Source organism: Simochromis diagramma, unplaced genomic scaffold, assembly GCF_900408965.1.
Source record: "Simochromis diagramma unplaced genomic scaffold, fSimDia1.1 OVJJ01000334.1, whole genome shotgun sequence".
In the NCBI taxonomy this organism is placed as follows: Eukaryota; Metazoa; Chordata; class Actinopteri; order Cichliformes; family Cichlidae; genus Simochromis; species Simochromis diagramma.
In genome coordinates this window covers 4045872-4059810 of record NW_024386764.1, presented here as the reverse complement: position 1 = coordinate 4059810, position 13939 = coordinate 4045872, and the positions used below count along the sequence as shown (strand labels likewise).

Here is a 13939-nt window from a genome sequence, read left to right as displayed (position 1 = left end):
CTGTATGGGGTTGTGCTTTTACAAAAATTTAATCAGTTATCAATAACTCTTGTGCCATATTTATTGCATTGCTCCCATTGCAGGATTGGGGTAATTTTTGCCTTTTAGGACATGGGTGAAATAATAATCTACCATACAATGGGTATTAAAACTAGTTTAAACGCACACGGCGTGGTAAACGTGGGGGGTGCTAGAACTGTGAGTCACACTAACACAGTGCTGGACATCTGGAAGGCTAAAAAAACAAAAAACACAAAAACGTTCCTAAGAGGTGACGGTATGCGGTAGGGAGGCGAGCAAGAAGAGGGCTAGCGATGAATTGAGTGAAAGTACCGCTTGGTGTGAAGTCCTCTAATGGTATGGCCTGGAGGTGACTAGCAGTCTTCCCCCTGTAGCTCAGGAGCTTTGGTGGGTTACCTGCGCCAATGACCTCCTCGATCTTCACGCAGGACACATCGATCTCCTTGGCAAACTCGCGCACTGCCTCATTGGGGTCCTCGTAGGTGAAGGGGTCAATGTAGACCTTCATTCCCGGCGTTACTATTGGGGATTCAGTGGCAAGAACAGGAAAGTGAATCTCCGTTGCCAAGCAATAAATATTCAATGTGATATCTGTCTGATCACTTCTGACGACAGCGAGAAGCACAGACATGCTGCCGTTGGAACAGGTAAGCGAGCTTAGCGGAGAGACTTACTGTACTGCTGCAGTTTCTCTGTGTACTCTGACTCTGAACCGTTTCTCTGCTTTCTGTTGAGAAAGATGAAAACACAAACTGAGTCACGTGGTCCCCGCACAGTGGGACACAAACACTGCTGAGGAACAAAGGCACAGGGAGAAAACAGATCCCTAATAACGCCTAGTTGTAGCGTGAGATGCAGTCGCACTGTGATGTGGCATGGTAAATATGTGTAGTCTTTTTGTGCACTGGAAGCAAGGGATACGCTGATAAAGATTGTATCAATGCCTAGTGGTAAAAATGATTCATACTCGGGGACTGTAGCACAAGTGTAAACAAAAGGATATCATACTATTGTCTGAAGCGGCAAGTGAAAGCCATTCACTCTCGGTACCCCCCCCAACCCCTCCAAAAATGAGCAGCCGAGACAAAAGCGGACTCAAACAGCAAGCTCAGCTGTCTCGCTTTCCTCGCCCCGCAGACATCACACTGCACATTTCAATTCAATCTCAATCGTATTTTTCTCCTCATGGATCTTGCTCTCTGGTTGTCAGTCTCCCTTTTCTGTTTTTATGAATTTATTTACTCTTGTCCTCTTATAGCCACTCAGTTCCTCCAGCTTCACCTCCATGCATCTGTCCCTTTCGCACCCAGCGGGGATGGGGTGTGGGCTCGGATACGGAGCTGGGTTGTTGAAATCACATGTTAATGTGCTTCCTTTGTTGTCTAACCAGTAACCGGGGCAAAAAATGCCCGATGGTAATTTGCATTTTATTTTAAATTCTAATTTTCTTCTGGTATATGCCGAAGCTGTGTATTTTGTATCATTTCTATTTTTCTCCCTTCTTCTGTAGCAGTCAGAGCAGTGGCTAAGCCAAGACCCTGAGAGAGAGAGAGACACAATGTAGCGGTGTGAAAATTAGGGAGAGCGAAGAGGCAGGAGGGAGAAAGAAAAGGAGGGGGATCCAGGGAGATTATTATTCAGTCTAGCATGACCGATGCCCACGCTTGTCAGCAGCTGCCTGAACTGGCTTGCAGAGAGAACCCAAGTGGGCACCAGTCAGCAGTGGGTGCCAGCCTCTCGCACATATAGACACCCTCGCACGGCATTTTCTGCTTGACAAATGAATGGTATAAAGGATAAACGAGTGCGGTTAGACCCAGCTGATGTAGTGTCAGACTTTCTGAAAGGTAAGAGCAGCCACTTGCAGCTTCCCAGTCAATTGGGCTCAGCAGACAGGGGCGCATCTGGGTTCTTTGTGGTCGGGCAAACGCACAGTTGATTCTGAGTGCTGGGCCGTGAGGGCAGGCCTATCAGGCCCAACAGCTGCTCCACCATGCTGTTTCCACTGAGCAAAGTAGCATTTTGGCCAAAGCTGTTTACTATTCACAGATTCAGAAGGCTAATCTAGCATTCAGTGGGCTCACAGGTGGCAAAGCAATCCGCTGAGACTGTTCCGGGGCAGTTTGGAGGACAAGCAAACAAAGCTGACATTTGAAGCTATCTCAGTGTTTTGTTTTGTTTTTTTCAAATTGACGGGAAAAACAACAGTTTGGCACCAATGCTTCTGTAAGCCTTGCTGTTTTAGTAGAGGGATTCTCACCTCAGGCAGACAATAGCGATGACCACAACTGCAATGATGAAGACTAAGGTGGCGGTGGCTGATCCAACGATGAGCGGCAGCTGCTCCTGCAGCGACTTTGGGGGGTCAGCTTTACAAGATTAAAGAGAGAAGGTGATCAGTTAGTTAGTCAGTTGCCGCAAGCATCGACCAAACTAGCTGCAATCCAGCTCAGTACAAAAGTACAAGGTTTATTCATCTGTATGCAGAAGAATCTGCACATCCTTTATAAAGTAGAGGAAGGGTATGGCTGATACACAGACTGGCTGACAATAGGTACATTTTCATCAAATCATAAGTCTGTTACAAGAATTTCAGTTTTTTTCGTTTCTCGCATATTGGCTTCTTACACTATAAACGCTTGAAAAAAATCCAACACATCTATAAGCTTTGCATTGCACTATTTGTACAGACATATCCCAGTACATCCCCGGGTAGTAACGCAGGCGGGGTGTAACGTACTTTGGAGGTTGGTGCTGAAGTCGGCTGGGCTGCTGTAGCGACCGTAACCAGCGACTGTTCGAGCGCGGACCTGCACCACGTAAGGCGTACCAGCCTTAAGACCTTCAATGCGGGCGTTGCTCCGTTGGGCAGTCATGGTATGGGCAATGGCCTCACCCTGATCCTGCACATACAAATACAGGGATTAAACAACGCACCCCTGCTCCTCATTGTTCCTTCTCTAAAAGTTTTGATGTAGGTTGACAAAAAATATATAAAAAAGACAAGACCAAGAGAGAGAGAGAGAGAGAAAAGGAGTGCCATATCATAGCTGGTATGTTAATCTGACAGCAGAAGACAGCATATAGTGAGTGACTGCGCTCTTTCCCCAAGGAAAACTCTAAACTTTCTGGGGTTTTAGAAACTTTTTAAGGCATGGATTGACAGAGGATGGGAGGGAAAAGAAGAAAAGGGAAGAGTACAACAGGGAAGGGATTGGAAGGATAGAAAGAGATGGAAAGAGTGGAATAAGAAGAAAAGGAAGCCTCACGGCCAACATGTGTTTATCAGCAGAGCCATTGTTTTCCACATTTACAGAAACACAGATGATACAGAAACCATGCGAGTCACTGAAATTGGATTGAATTACAGGCGTTCTCTAACATCGGCGCTTACCTTCTCATGGTACTTAATCTCATAATCCAGAATGATTCCGTTGGGCTTCTCTGGAGGCAGCCAGGACAGGCTCATGGTGCTCGCTGTGGCCGCCATCAGGTGAACTGTGGGCACTGCAGAGGGAGCTTCACATGGGGAAAATAAATAAAGGGAAATCCGCTTTATTTATTGTTTTTCGTGTTATGTCTTTTGAAGTTCTGTGCCCTTTGTCTGTCCACAGAAGCCCAAATACAAAGTCTTAGCTGTGAGCTTTGTGAAAAGCTTTGGCCACTAGTTAGTATGCAGAGCCATTCCCGACTAATGCTCAAATTCTCCCTCCCAGAGTCCTAGGGGAACGAGAGGTTATGTCTAATTCTCCTGTAGCAAGAGAATCAAACTTTAGAAACTGATGGATAAGGTCCATGCAGTTCCCTCTGTCATATATTAACGGCGGGCGAGCTAAGGAACAGCCGCACATACAGAGTTTTGCACGTATGTGTCTGTGCACTTGCTTCACTGCTGCTGAGCTGTTACTCCGCAATCTCGTTGAAATGTTTGAGAGGAGCTGTGCTTTCCTTTTTTTCTCGGCTGTAGAAAAAGGTCTTGTTCTTTAAGTGCTGCGCATGAATATAATATACAAATACAAAAATGTGCACACACCATACAATCTAATTATTTTATGAAACATGTAATCACTGGAGTTTCCCATGCTTAGTTTACACGTGCCGCATTAACAGTAAGCCCATGTCGCTCTTTCCTTTACTCCCTCCTCCACTCGGTCTACCCTTTTAACTTTACTTCATACCTTCCACTGTCTATCTCCACTATTACCTTTACTTGAATATAAATAATACACTTCCTGCTTTTTCAGTGGACTTTTCAACTCTTTTGCTTGTCTTTCACTGCTACAGCCCTCCATCCACTCCCCCTTCCTCCAGAGTTTTATGACTTCTTCACAAGATGTCCTGTCTAACCAAGACAGATGTGCTGATAATCACTTTTGGTCAATAAGGAAAGTGAAGTGAAGGAAGTCAAGTGTTGCACAATAATATTATTCGATACTGTACCGCACTCACTTTAGGAAAATCCCTGGATCAGTGTTTCTCATTCCCCCATACCACACACCAGTTTTCGCTGGCTTTGTTAAAAACTTTTACATCCCATTTTTACATTCTTTCATCGTCCCCATTCCATTTCCTTTCCAACCTCGCTGCTTGTCTTGGAGACCAGACAACCTTCTGTTGCTCTGTCTTTCTTTCTGGTGTCTGCACCTCCCCTTTCCTGAGTTTTCCCCTTCCTTGTAAGTCCCATCTATTCCATTTCTCCTTGTCTCTCTTATTCCCCCAGAAGACAATGCTTCCTAGGCAGATCCCCTGGTTACTCTAGCCAAGGGATTAGGGGCCCTCCTCCAGGAGGAGACGTTGGGAGTAACCATGGAGGTGGCCCCAGGGGCTTATCACCAACCCAGTATTTATTTTGATTCTTAAAAGGTGACTGCACATGCAGGGATGGTCTTGGGACTACACAAATGGATAATCTGATCACAGATGATGCACTCTTGCCCTGTTCTTTCTCTTCACTGCTCCCTCCGCACCCACCTGACCCCAAGCACCCAAGGGTGGACACTTGTCCCTGTCAGGCCAGCGCCAAACCTCCCCATGAAACAATGAGGCCCTCATGTGGGGCTGGTGGGGCCTTTGGGTTCCAGACCCACAAAAAGAAGGCATTCCTAAAGAATCTTTTAGGAGTAGGCACACAAGGTCAAAGGTGAGGAGGACAAGGCCATGGAGAGAAGGAAAAAGGGTGGGGGAGGAGGAGCCAAGGAATAATCCTTGGTGTTTACTAGGCTAGCCGAAAGAGCAAACTTAACACAGCAGCAAAGAGTTCAATTTACAAGTAAAAAGAAAAACTGGGGTGAGTAAAAGTACATCAGTGAGAATAGTGAGATTTCCTAGGTAACTGAAAAAATGATCATAATAGTCCCCCAGCTGTAGTGTCAAACATAAGGCTCAGTGGCCAAAGACTCCAATCTAAGGAGGGCGTACATTCTGGACTTTAAATGTATTTGGAGTTTTTCCTTCTGATAAAGACCGTTCATATTGCACCAAAGTAGTTAAGTAATAGACAAACCATTTAAAAAAAGAAGAGTTCTTGTTTTTTACAGTATGTCCACAAAAAATGTGAATTAATGGAAACTTTCTAAACCTTTCAGATTTTTTTCTGTGATTTAAAACATTTATTTCTTATAATTTTAGCCCAAAGAATAATGCTGAAAGCTTTCTTTCATTTACTACAGCAGCTTTTCTTTATCATGTGGAAAAACTGAGACATACTGTTGAAACTGCACTTCTTTTTCTTATATTAAGGTATCTTAGGATACTTATCCTTTTTCACTGACAGGTGGAGTGTTACTGGTCCAATGCACGATATACAATTATTCTGACGTCCCTGGTCTACAGTCTCCCTCCATTTATTGATTTATTTTCATCACTTGGCTTATCAATAGCAGGTTCTATTACTCTGTATATCTATATATACCAGATGGGTTTTAAAAAAAAAAAAATCATCTCAGCTCTGATTGCTACATTGGCCTAGTTACTGTTTTTGCTGAGAGCTGAAGGATCGGTGGGTTGGAACCAGTGGGCAGCCAGAATACTAAAGGTTCCACACTTTGAATATACACTGCCTCGCTATTGCTATTTGCAGTGGTGTTAGCACAGAGCATGCTGTGGGCGTGTGAAAAAAAGGTCCCTTTCTAAGCTCATTCAGAAGAATGTCTTCCTTCTCAATCCCTGTTCAAAGGGAAAAATATGTAGCACACTCCTACATACATACAAGAAATTGATCTCTGCTTTTTAGGCGCAGAGCGTATTCTCTGACATCCTTTTGTGTCTTTTCCCAGCCTTTGAAAGTTGGCATCGCCCGAAACATCAATGCTGATCTTTGCCAGGTAGCCACAGTGCTGAAGCTGCACCTACCGGCCTGATTTGTGGTGATGTTCACGGCGGAGAACTGGGGCGTATAGGGGCTCTTGTTGGAAACGCTGTTGACCGCCTGGATCTCGAAGCTGTACTGTGTGTGGGCTTGCAGGTTCCGGACCGCCACACGCCGCTGGGTCAATCCCAGGTGGCGCGGTGAGATGTCCACGTTGTCGTCGCAGCGCGAACACATTCCCCGGTCGGGGAGGCACTTCTTACAGATGACGTTGTAGAGGACATCATCGCGGCCGCCCAGGTCACGAGGCTCGCTCCACTCCAGCACGAGCGAGGTTTCGTTGACGCTGGAGATGACGCTGCGTGGGGCAGACGGAACGGCTGCAAAAGGAAGGATGGGATGAAGAAAATAGGTCGCAATGAGAATGCATTCAATCTCCGTGCACAATGGGTGTAAAGAAATTTGTCCTGGTGACAGCACAGAGACATCAGGACAATAGACAAAAGATTCATACTGGAAAGCACAGTTTATATATCATTACACACACATGCATTCATTATTCTATAACTGCGCTGCGGTATTAGTACATTTCTTATGCATTAACTAGACCATTTTCTTTTCTTTCACTGTAACAAGAGACTGTTCCAGCAGTTCTTCATTAAAAAAAAGAAAAAAAGAGGACAGGAGTTCAAATTTGAATTGCATGCTTATTTCCACTGTGTGTCTGTGTGTACAGAGTGCTTGGGGGCAACGAGCAAGACAAACTATTGGCAGAGTCTTGGCAATTCTTATCCAATTACCGGAGCCTTATCTCTCACTGCACTGTGGGAGAATCAGCCCCACACCCCAGCAACAGAAAAAAGGATCTTCTTTCTTCACTTCTGAATAAATTCACCCCTCGGTGTCTGTTTGCTTTTAATAGAGCCAACAGTTAAAAAAAAAAAAAAAATGATAAAGCTCACAAAAAAACAAGTGGGTTTCACTTTCCGGCCGTAGTGGGGCAGAGACGTTGTGAGTGCAGGTTGGTGGGAAGGGGAGGGGTTGGATGATAAAGTTGTGGATAACGCTGGGAAAGCAAGCAGACTTGTTTGCTGTCTGTGTGGCATGGCAGGAGCATTGTGCTAGGAGCTTTTATCAGCAGTTGATGGAAATATCCAAAGACGTTTAATACACAATAACTTTAACTTTATGATTACAACACATTTGGCCCAGTTCTGATGGGAAAAATAGACTAGATGTAAGGTTGTCAGCATTAAAACATACTGAGTTATACAGATGGCTGAAGGAAGCATTACTTACTAGTGCAGGTGGAGTCGGGAGAATCTGTGTCTGCGCGGTAATAACCGTTTCGACAGGAGCAAACACTGGCTGCTCCCGAGCTGGCACGGCTGTTGGCTGGGCAGGGCAAGCACAAACTGTCCCCCTGTTTGGACTTGAAGGTGCCAGGGCTGCAAGCTGATGGCAAAAGAGGGAATGATGAAGAAAGCATGACCAACAGCTTAAAAAAAACAACAAACAAACTGATTTTACCACTATCATATTAGAAAGTGTCTTACTCTGGAATGAAAACACAAAATTTACTTTTGCCAAACCATGCCAATAGCCTGTAATTCTACTCATTTTTAGTGGCAAAAGTAGTATTTGTAGTAGTCTCGGATCAATACTAGCACAATAGGATTGATACTTTGTTTCTAATTTCAGTATGTAGCCCACTGAATTGTGTTACATAAATTATGTTTTTGGAAGTGAAGAAAAAACTATACATCAAACATGTCGGTTTGTGTTGACTGCCATGTTCGTTTTATTTATAGCCTACAGCACACTTAAACAACAGAAGCAACAGAAGTGCTTTAGAGGTAACATTGGCATCCCAGGTCTCCTAAAAACACAGTGTCAAAAACATGAAAATCTGACTGGTAGGCTTATGTTATATTTATTAATTATTGTTGAATGTACAAATAACATTTACTTAGTGGACGATGTATTCAGAATTTGCAAAGTGAGGGAATCAGGAAATGCAAACGTGCAAACATAAATCTTTGTATACAGACAGAGACCATGTCAAAGTTTCTTTCTTTTTTTTAATTGTTTTTTCTCTGTATTTCTACTGAGACTACTTCTATACAGGAAACTACTTTCAGCATAACTTTACCTAAACTGGTTCTTGAAGGCAAGTCAGTCACATGAAAACACTGCTAGGATTTGAAAATGCCATATCTCCATTTATAGCTGCTGTTTGGACGTTTATAACTCGTGTGATAAGTTACAGACGTGCAGGGAAACTGTAACGGCAACATTGTGATTCAGGACGCTTGGGTAGGCTCCATATCTTTCATAAACTGTCTTGTTAAAAGATGAATGAGTTTGCCGCCATGCCTAATAAAAAAAAGAGAGGCAGGAGCAGGTAAGAGAGGCAAAGTTTACAAGGGCCAGTTGATTAGCTGACCCACTAGCGCATTAGCTCGTCAACGTCAAGGACAAACTGCAATGTTTGTCCCCCCCCCGAATGATAATTATCGTCACAGATTCCATGTTGGATTTATGTTCCCCTTTGAAAACGACTGAGGTCAGAGGTCAAATTTACAGCAGACCACTTACTGTTCCTGCTGTTTTCCTGCTTCTGAAAGTTCAATATTAGCTCAAAACCACCAGCTGGCTGCACCGTGTACATTAGCACTGAGTATATTTGTTCTCCCACCAATTTGTCAGAGTTATCCACACTGCTGGCTAACAGGAAGTATGGTTTGATAAACAGATAAAAAACTGACCTTGAATTTAGGTGTCAGAACAGTTTCTTTAAACAAATTTGTTCATATTTTTTCACCTAACACAGAGCAAATTGCAAGCTAATTCTGAGCTCACAGGGCAAGAAAAAAAATATTTTTAACTGTTAGCAAAGATGTTGAAGAAGCATTCCCGTTAAAGGAAGCCTCTTTTTTTACACCAAAAGGTTGAAAGTGCTGATCAATCACTTCCAGCGAGTAAAGGGGTCATCCTGTTCCTTTTATCTATTTTCCCTTAGAGGAACCATTAAAGAATGAGGAAGAAAGACAGACAAGGGGGTAGAGCGAAAAGGGAGGGAGAGGTGGAAGAGGTGGAGGCATAGAAAATGCTAATCCTGTAGGACCCCCACCTCCCCTCTTCCTCGCTCCCCTGTGTCTTATCCTCTCATGCAGAACATAGAGCTTAAGGAACTGATTAAAATGTATGCTGAAATTGGAAAGTCTGAAGCATGAAAAAGTAAAGAATATTGGGGGTAAAAAATGTGCAGCTAATGAGTGGGAAGGCAAAAAAGGCTCATCGATTAATATTAATACTGACATCCTTACTGTAACTCTAGTGGCTTATTAATGAGCACAACGGCCTTCAGATTAGGAAGGAATTGGAGAAGTAAAGACTGGCGCAGAGAGAAATGAAGAGCTGCAAGAGATACTGTATGCTAGGAGGACAGAAAAAGCACGGAAAAAGGGTGATGAGAAATGAGCATGGAATAATATAGAAGGAGAGGAAGGAAAAGGAGAGAGGACCTAACGAGAACAAGAAAGCGAGATTTATCCCTTGTGGTTTCTAGTGATTAGAGAGCATTTTATCAGCGGCCAGTCACCAGAGCTTCAACCTTGAGGTGCCAGAAACAAACAAATGAGTTTTTAACCACGTTCACTTTAGATATACTACACTCTCCCCTTTGTCTCGTGCAAACACTCTCCTTCTAAAGGTGAGCGCATATTCAGTATCCACCCACTCCTGGAGTGGAGTGGATACAAAATATAAGGCCTGTGCAGCGTCATCGCTTTCTTCTATTATAGGAAGAAGGACTCAGACAAGCAGGGATCACCCCCGAAGTCGAAGCCCAGCGAACACGCACGGGGCACCTTGCATTCACGTGATCAATAACCTCACCAGATCGCTCTTTCACTCTTCACACACTTTCTGCACGCCCAGGCCTAATTTTACGCCCACGTACACACAAGCACAAATTTTTCCATTTATCCTTCATTATTCTCATGCTGTCGCCTGCACTCCATTTCAGTCGGGACCTTGCTGTTTAAATTTACCTTTCTCTTTCACCTCTGTGAACCTGTCATGTTTTCCATCAGACCTGAAGCCATTAGCCACTCGCTTTCATAAAGAGACAACACACTGCGCATTCATTTTGCAACCAACCTCAAGGCAAAGCTGAGGTCACGGGAGTGCGTAGCCCTGCTAGTCTGTATTATTATAGCTTGTAATCACTGGATTAACATGTCAAAAGAAAACAAGATAAAATAAATTATTCATTACGATGTGTTGAGTGAACAATCCAGCATAAAACAGTGTATCCTGTAGCCAAAATAATGTCCAATTAATCTCTCAGGCAATCAGTGTGTTTTTTTCCACAGCAGTCAAGTCTTTGTGAAGACTAGGACCACTAGTCTAATACCATTCCATGTTCCCAAAATGTAAACGTAAATGTCTTCTCATATGATCTTCGTAAGAAGGCTCCATCCTGAAATCTGAGGACTGTAACATAAGATGAAGTAGCACACTATTCTGTTGTGGGTTTGAACCTTGAGCAACCTGTTGAAGAATGTCTAATCCACTTAATCCGCCACAACACGTCATAAACTGACCTAAATTATATATTGTGAAAACACTCACCTTGACACTGGGTGTCCTTCATGGCCGGTTCAAAACCAGCCATGCAGGTACAGGCTCCTACAGGAACCATCCACTCCCCATCTCCGTTGCAATAAAGCTTCAGCGGCACAGACACCTCCAAGGCATTGGGGACACAAGTTCCTGGGGCTATCACCAGCGAAGTCGCTTCAGCCCCCGTTGCCGTTTCGGGAAATACGGCGAAGTTGGCGATTGTGGTGGAGCACTTCTTATAAAACACTCTGACTGAGATGAGCGACATGCAAGCACCGAGATCCTGGAAGGCCAAGTAGAAGCCAGCTTTGGACAGCGGGCCAAAACTTCTGACTTTCGTGTTTACCCGTCCAGACTCGAGCATGGAAAAACTCTCATCTGGGGCGATGGTGTCAACCTTCACATAAGGGTTCTCCATCCAGAAAGGGCTGGTAGCCGTAGCTGAATCCGAGTCAGACTCATAGTAGAAGAGGTTAAATGTTTCTTTGCAGGAACCAGGGATGTTGGGAATGCTGTTGCAGTCACGCACTGTGAATTTCATCTCCACATATACGCGCAGTACATCTTTTCGCGGGATGAAGTCGCTACGTAGCCAGTTATTTTGGTTGAGCTCACGTACATTGCAGACTTGATACGTCCGGATGGGGTTCATGGCATCGTCGTAGCCACTGACCTCTTCCCACTGAAAAGAAATCAGATGAAGAACATGAAAAATTAGCAGCTGTAAATGTCTGATAGATATTGAGTTGCTGCGGGGCATCTTCCATCGAACCTAGATGAGCTACATTAAATCAAGTGGCATAAAAAGCAAGTGATTAAAGTACCAGGACACAAGTCATGAGGGAGCGAGAATTGGACTTTTTCAGTTTAGCTGTATTTCTTTTACTTCCATTCCCTTGCTTTTGCCATGATGCACCTTTCATTCCTGATTAGTGTGGCGAAAAGCCAGGCACAAGGACTGCAAATTCATCACAATTACAGGAACCTGTCACCTCCTCGCCACAGAGCCACCAAAGCATGTTTACCTCATATCTGTTTGGAAGAACCAGCCACACTGCTTCACAACCAATTACGCTTCAATTACCGAGCAATGACTGCAACGTCCTCTAATAAAAGCGGGGAAAAGGCGGCAGTTAACCTTCATGCTTTTCTGTTTTTACACTCTACATCTTTCAATGCTACTACAGTACCCAGGGGGTGAATTACTCGGGATAAAATGGGATTAAATTTTCTAAACTTTGATTACCAGCTTCATTAAATGAGTGCAAGCAAACCAGACTGTAAAAGCTTTGCTGTGAGACGCGTTAATGTTATGTCTTTTTTTCTTCTTCTTCTTTTTTTCAATCTCGAATGAGGACACCGCGATTAAATCATTTCACTTCAAACAGCAATTCCTGTGTGTATAATATATCTAAGTGTGTGCGTGTGTGTTTGCGTGCGTGTGTGCGCACGCTGAGGGATCTGCTCCCCTTTCTTTTATCAGACAAACATTTGAGTCAAAGTATTTTTAGACACGTTTAAATACAACAGTAGTTAACAGTGCTATGCAAAAGACGTGCCAGTGCTTTAGAGCATTAAATGTAGAGGGAACAGAGGAGGAAAATAATACTAGAGAAGGGAATAATGGGTGGCTGTAGCTTACGAGGTAGAGCGGGTCACCTACTAATCAGAAGGTTGGTGGTTTGATTGCCGGCTGCACCAGTCTGCATACCAAAGTATCCTTGGGCAAGATCCTGAATCCTAAGTTGCTCTGATGCATTCACTGGAGTGTGAATGTGTGAGAATGTGAGACACTGAAAAAAGTGATGTATGGATGGGGCAAGTTCTATAAAGTGCTTTGAGTGACTATATATAAACGAGTCCATTTACCAATAAGTCACAGGGCAGTCAAAAGCTAACACACCACTTTGCATTTAGGTATTGATCATTATTAATCTCTTGCGCTCTTACACTGTGTACAAGTCGTGACAGATTGTTGTCACTTCTTGAGTCTGCTTCTACCAGACGTTTTTTCCTGCTAAAAGCTAGTTTTTCTTTCCTACTGTTGCCAAGTGCTTGCTCAGAATTTGTTTGATTTTGGGGGTTTTCTCTGTATTACTGTAGGGTCGTTACCTTGCAATATCCTCAAGCGCCTTGAGATGACTGCTAAAACTATACACCAAATGCATAGTGCATATTTAGCGTAACTGGTGAACTCGCTACCTGAACCTGTGACATTGCTATATGAGATATCTATAGTAAAATTAAATCTCTACAGTTATGTTCTTGGGGCTGGATTGTACCTCAAAGCATTTGCCTTCCTCAACACTTGGGTAAATAGATACCGCTTTTCCTCTTCAGAGCCAGTCGTTTCCTTCTGAGCTTGAAGCATCTTAATTAAGGCTGTGATATGGATGTGGTGGAGACAAGGCTATTCATCCAAGACCGTGGAGGCCATAAGGGACACAGGGGGAAGAATGGGTGTAGTTTGGCTGTGGCATTAAAATGATGGCCCCACAAGAGCGGGAGAGAAGGAGGAAGCGACCAGAGGGAATCGATAATCACCAGCCAGGTCAATGGAATGGCTAAAAGCATGAAGTGTCAATGGGTATTTAGTTTAGTGTAATAAATCACCCTGCGCAAAAGAGCAATGCGGCCAAGTGTTTTGTGGCTGTGCGTTTGTATAAATTTGCTTGTCTGGCCAAGTTTGTGCTCACTCTGTGTGTTTGTTTGAGAGTATATATATATGTATAGGTGTGGGTCTGTTTGTGTATGCGTGCAGTTAGAAAGGGGTCAACCAACCCCCTGTCAGACATGCACCAGTGGGCAAACAATCTGAGAGCCTGCTTACCAAGCCTGAATGAATTAAGCATGTTGTGCAAAAAAGGGTCAAGTTTCTTGGCGTCGATTTTCAACAAGATGAATTGTTATGCAAGATTGGCGAGCCTCTCTGTTTTCTCTTTGTCCTTTCCAATCAAAGCTTTAACTTTCACCTCCAGACGG

General features: G+C 43.8%; 1 protein-coding gene across 5 annotated transcripts in view; it reads right to left on the bottom strand.

Moving 5' to 3' along the window:
* Positions 1-13939, bottom strand: part of LOC120733844 (ephrin type-B receptor 3-like) — a 59420-nt gene that overhangs the window by 15018 nt on the left and 30463 nt on the right. For 3 of the 5 annotated variants that reach the window (XM_040032308.1, XM_040032341.1, XM_040032316.1), the window contains exons 3-10: positions 10967-11639; positions 7628-7783; positions 6373-6708; positions 3416-3540; positions 2762-2924; positions 2282-2390; positions 696-748; positions 334-552 (exon numbers count right to left, since the gene is read on the bottom strand). In XM_040032308.1, the coding sequence (XP_039888242.1) occupies positions 334-552; positions 696-748; positions 2282-2390; positions 2762-2924; positions 3416-3540; positions 6373-6708; positions 7628-7783; positions 10967-11639 (1834 nt within the window). The remainder of the gene's footprint in view (positions 1-333; positions 553-695; positions 749-2281; positions 2391-2761; positions 2925-3415; positions 3541-6372; positions 6709-7627; positions 7784-10966; positions 11640-13939) is intronic. The other 2 variants (XM_040032321.1, XM_040032331.1) reach the window with 1 other exon arrangement.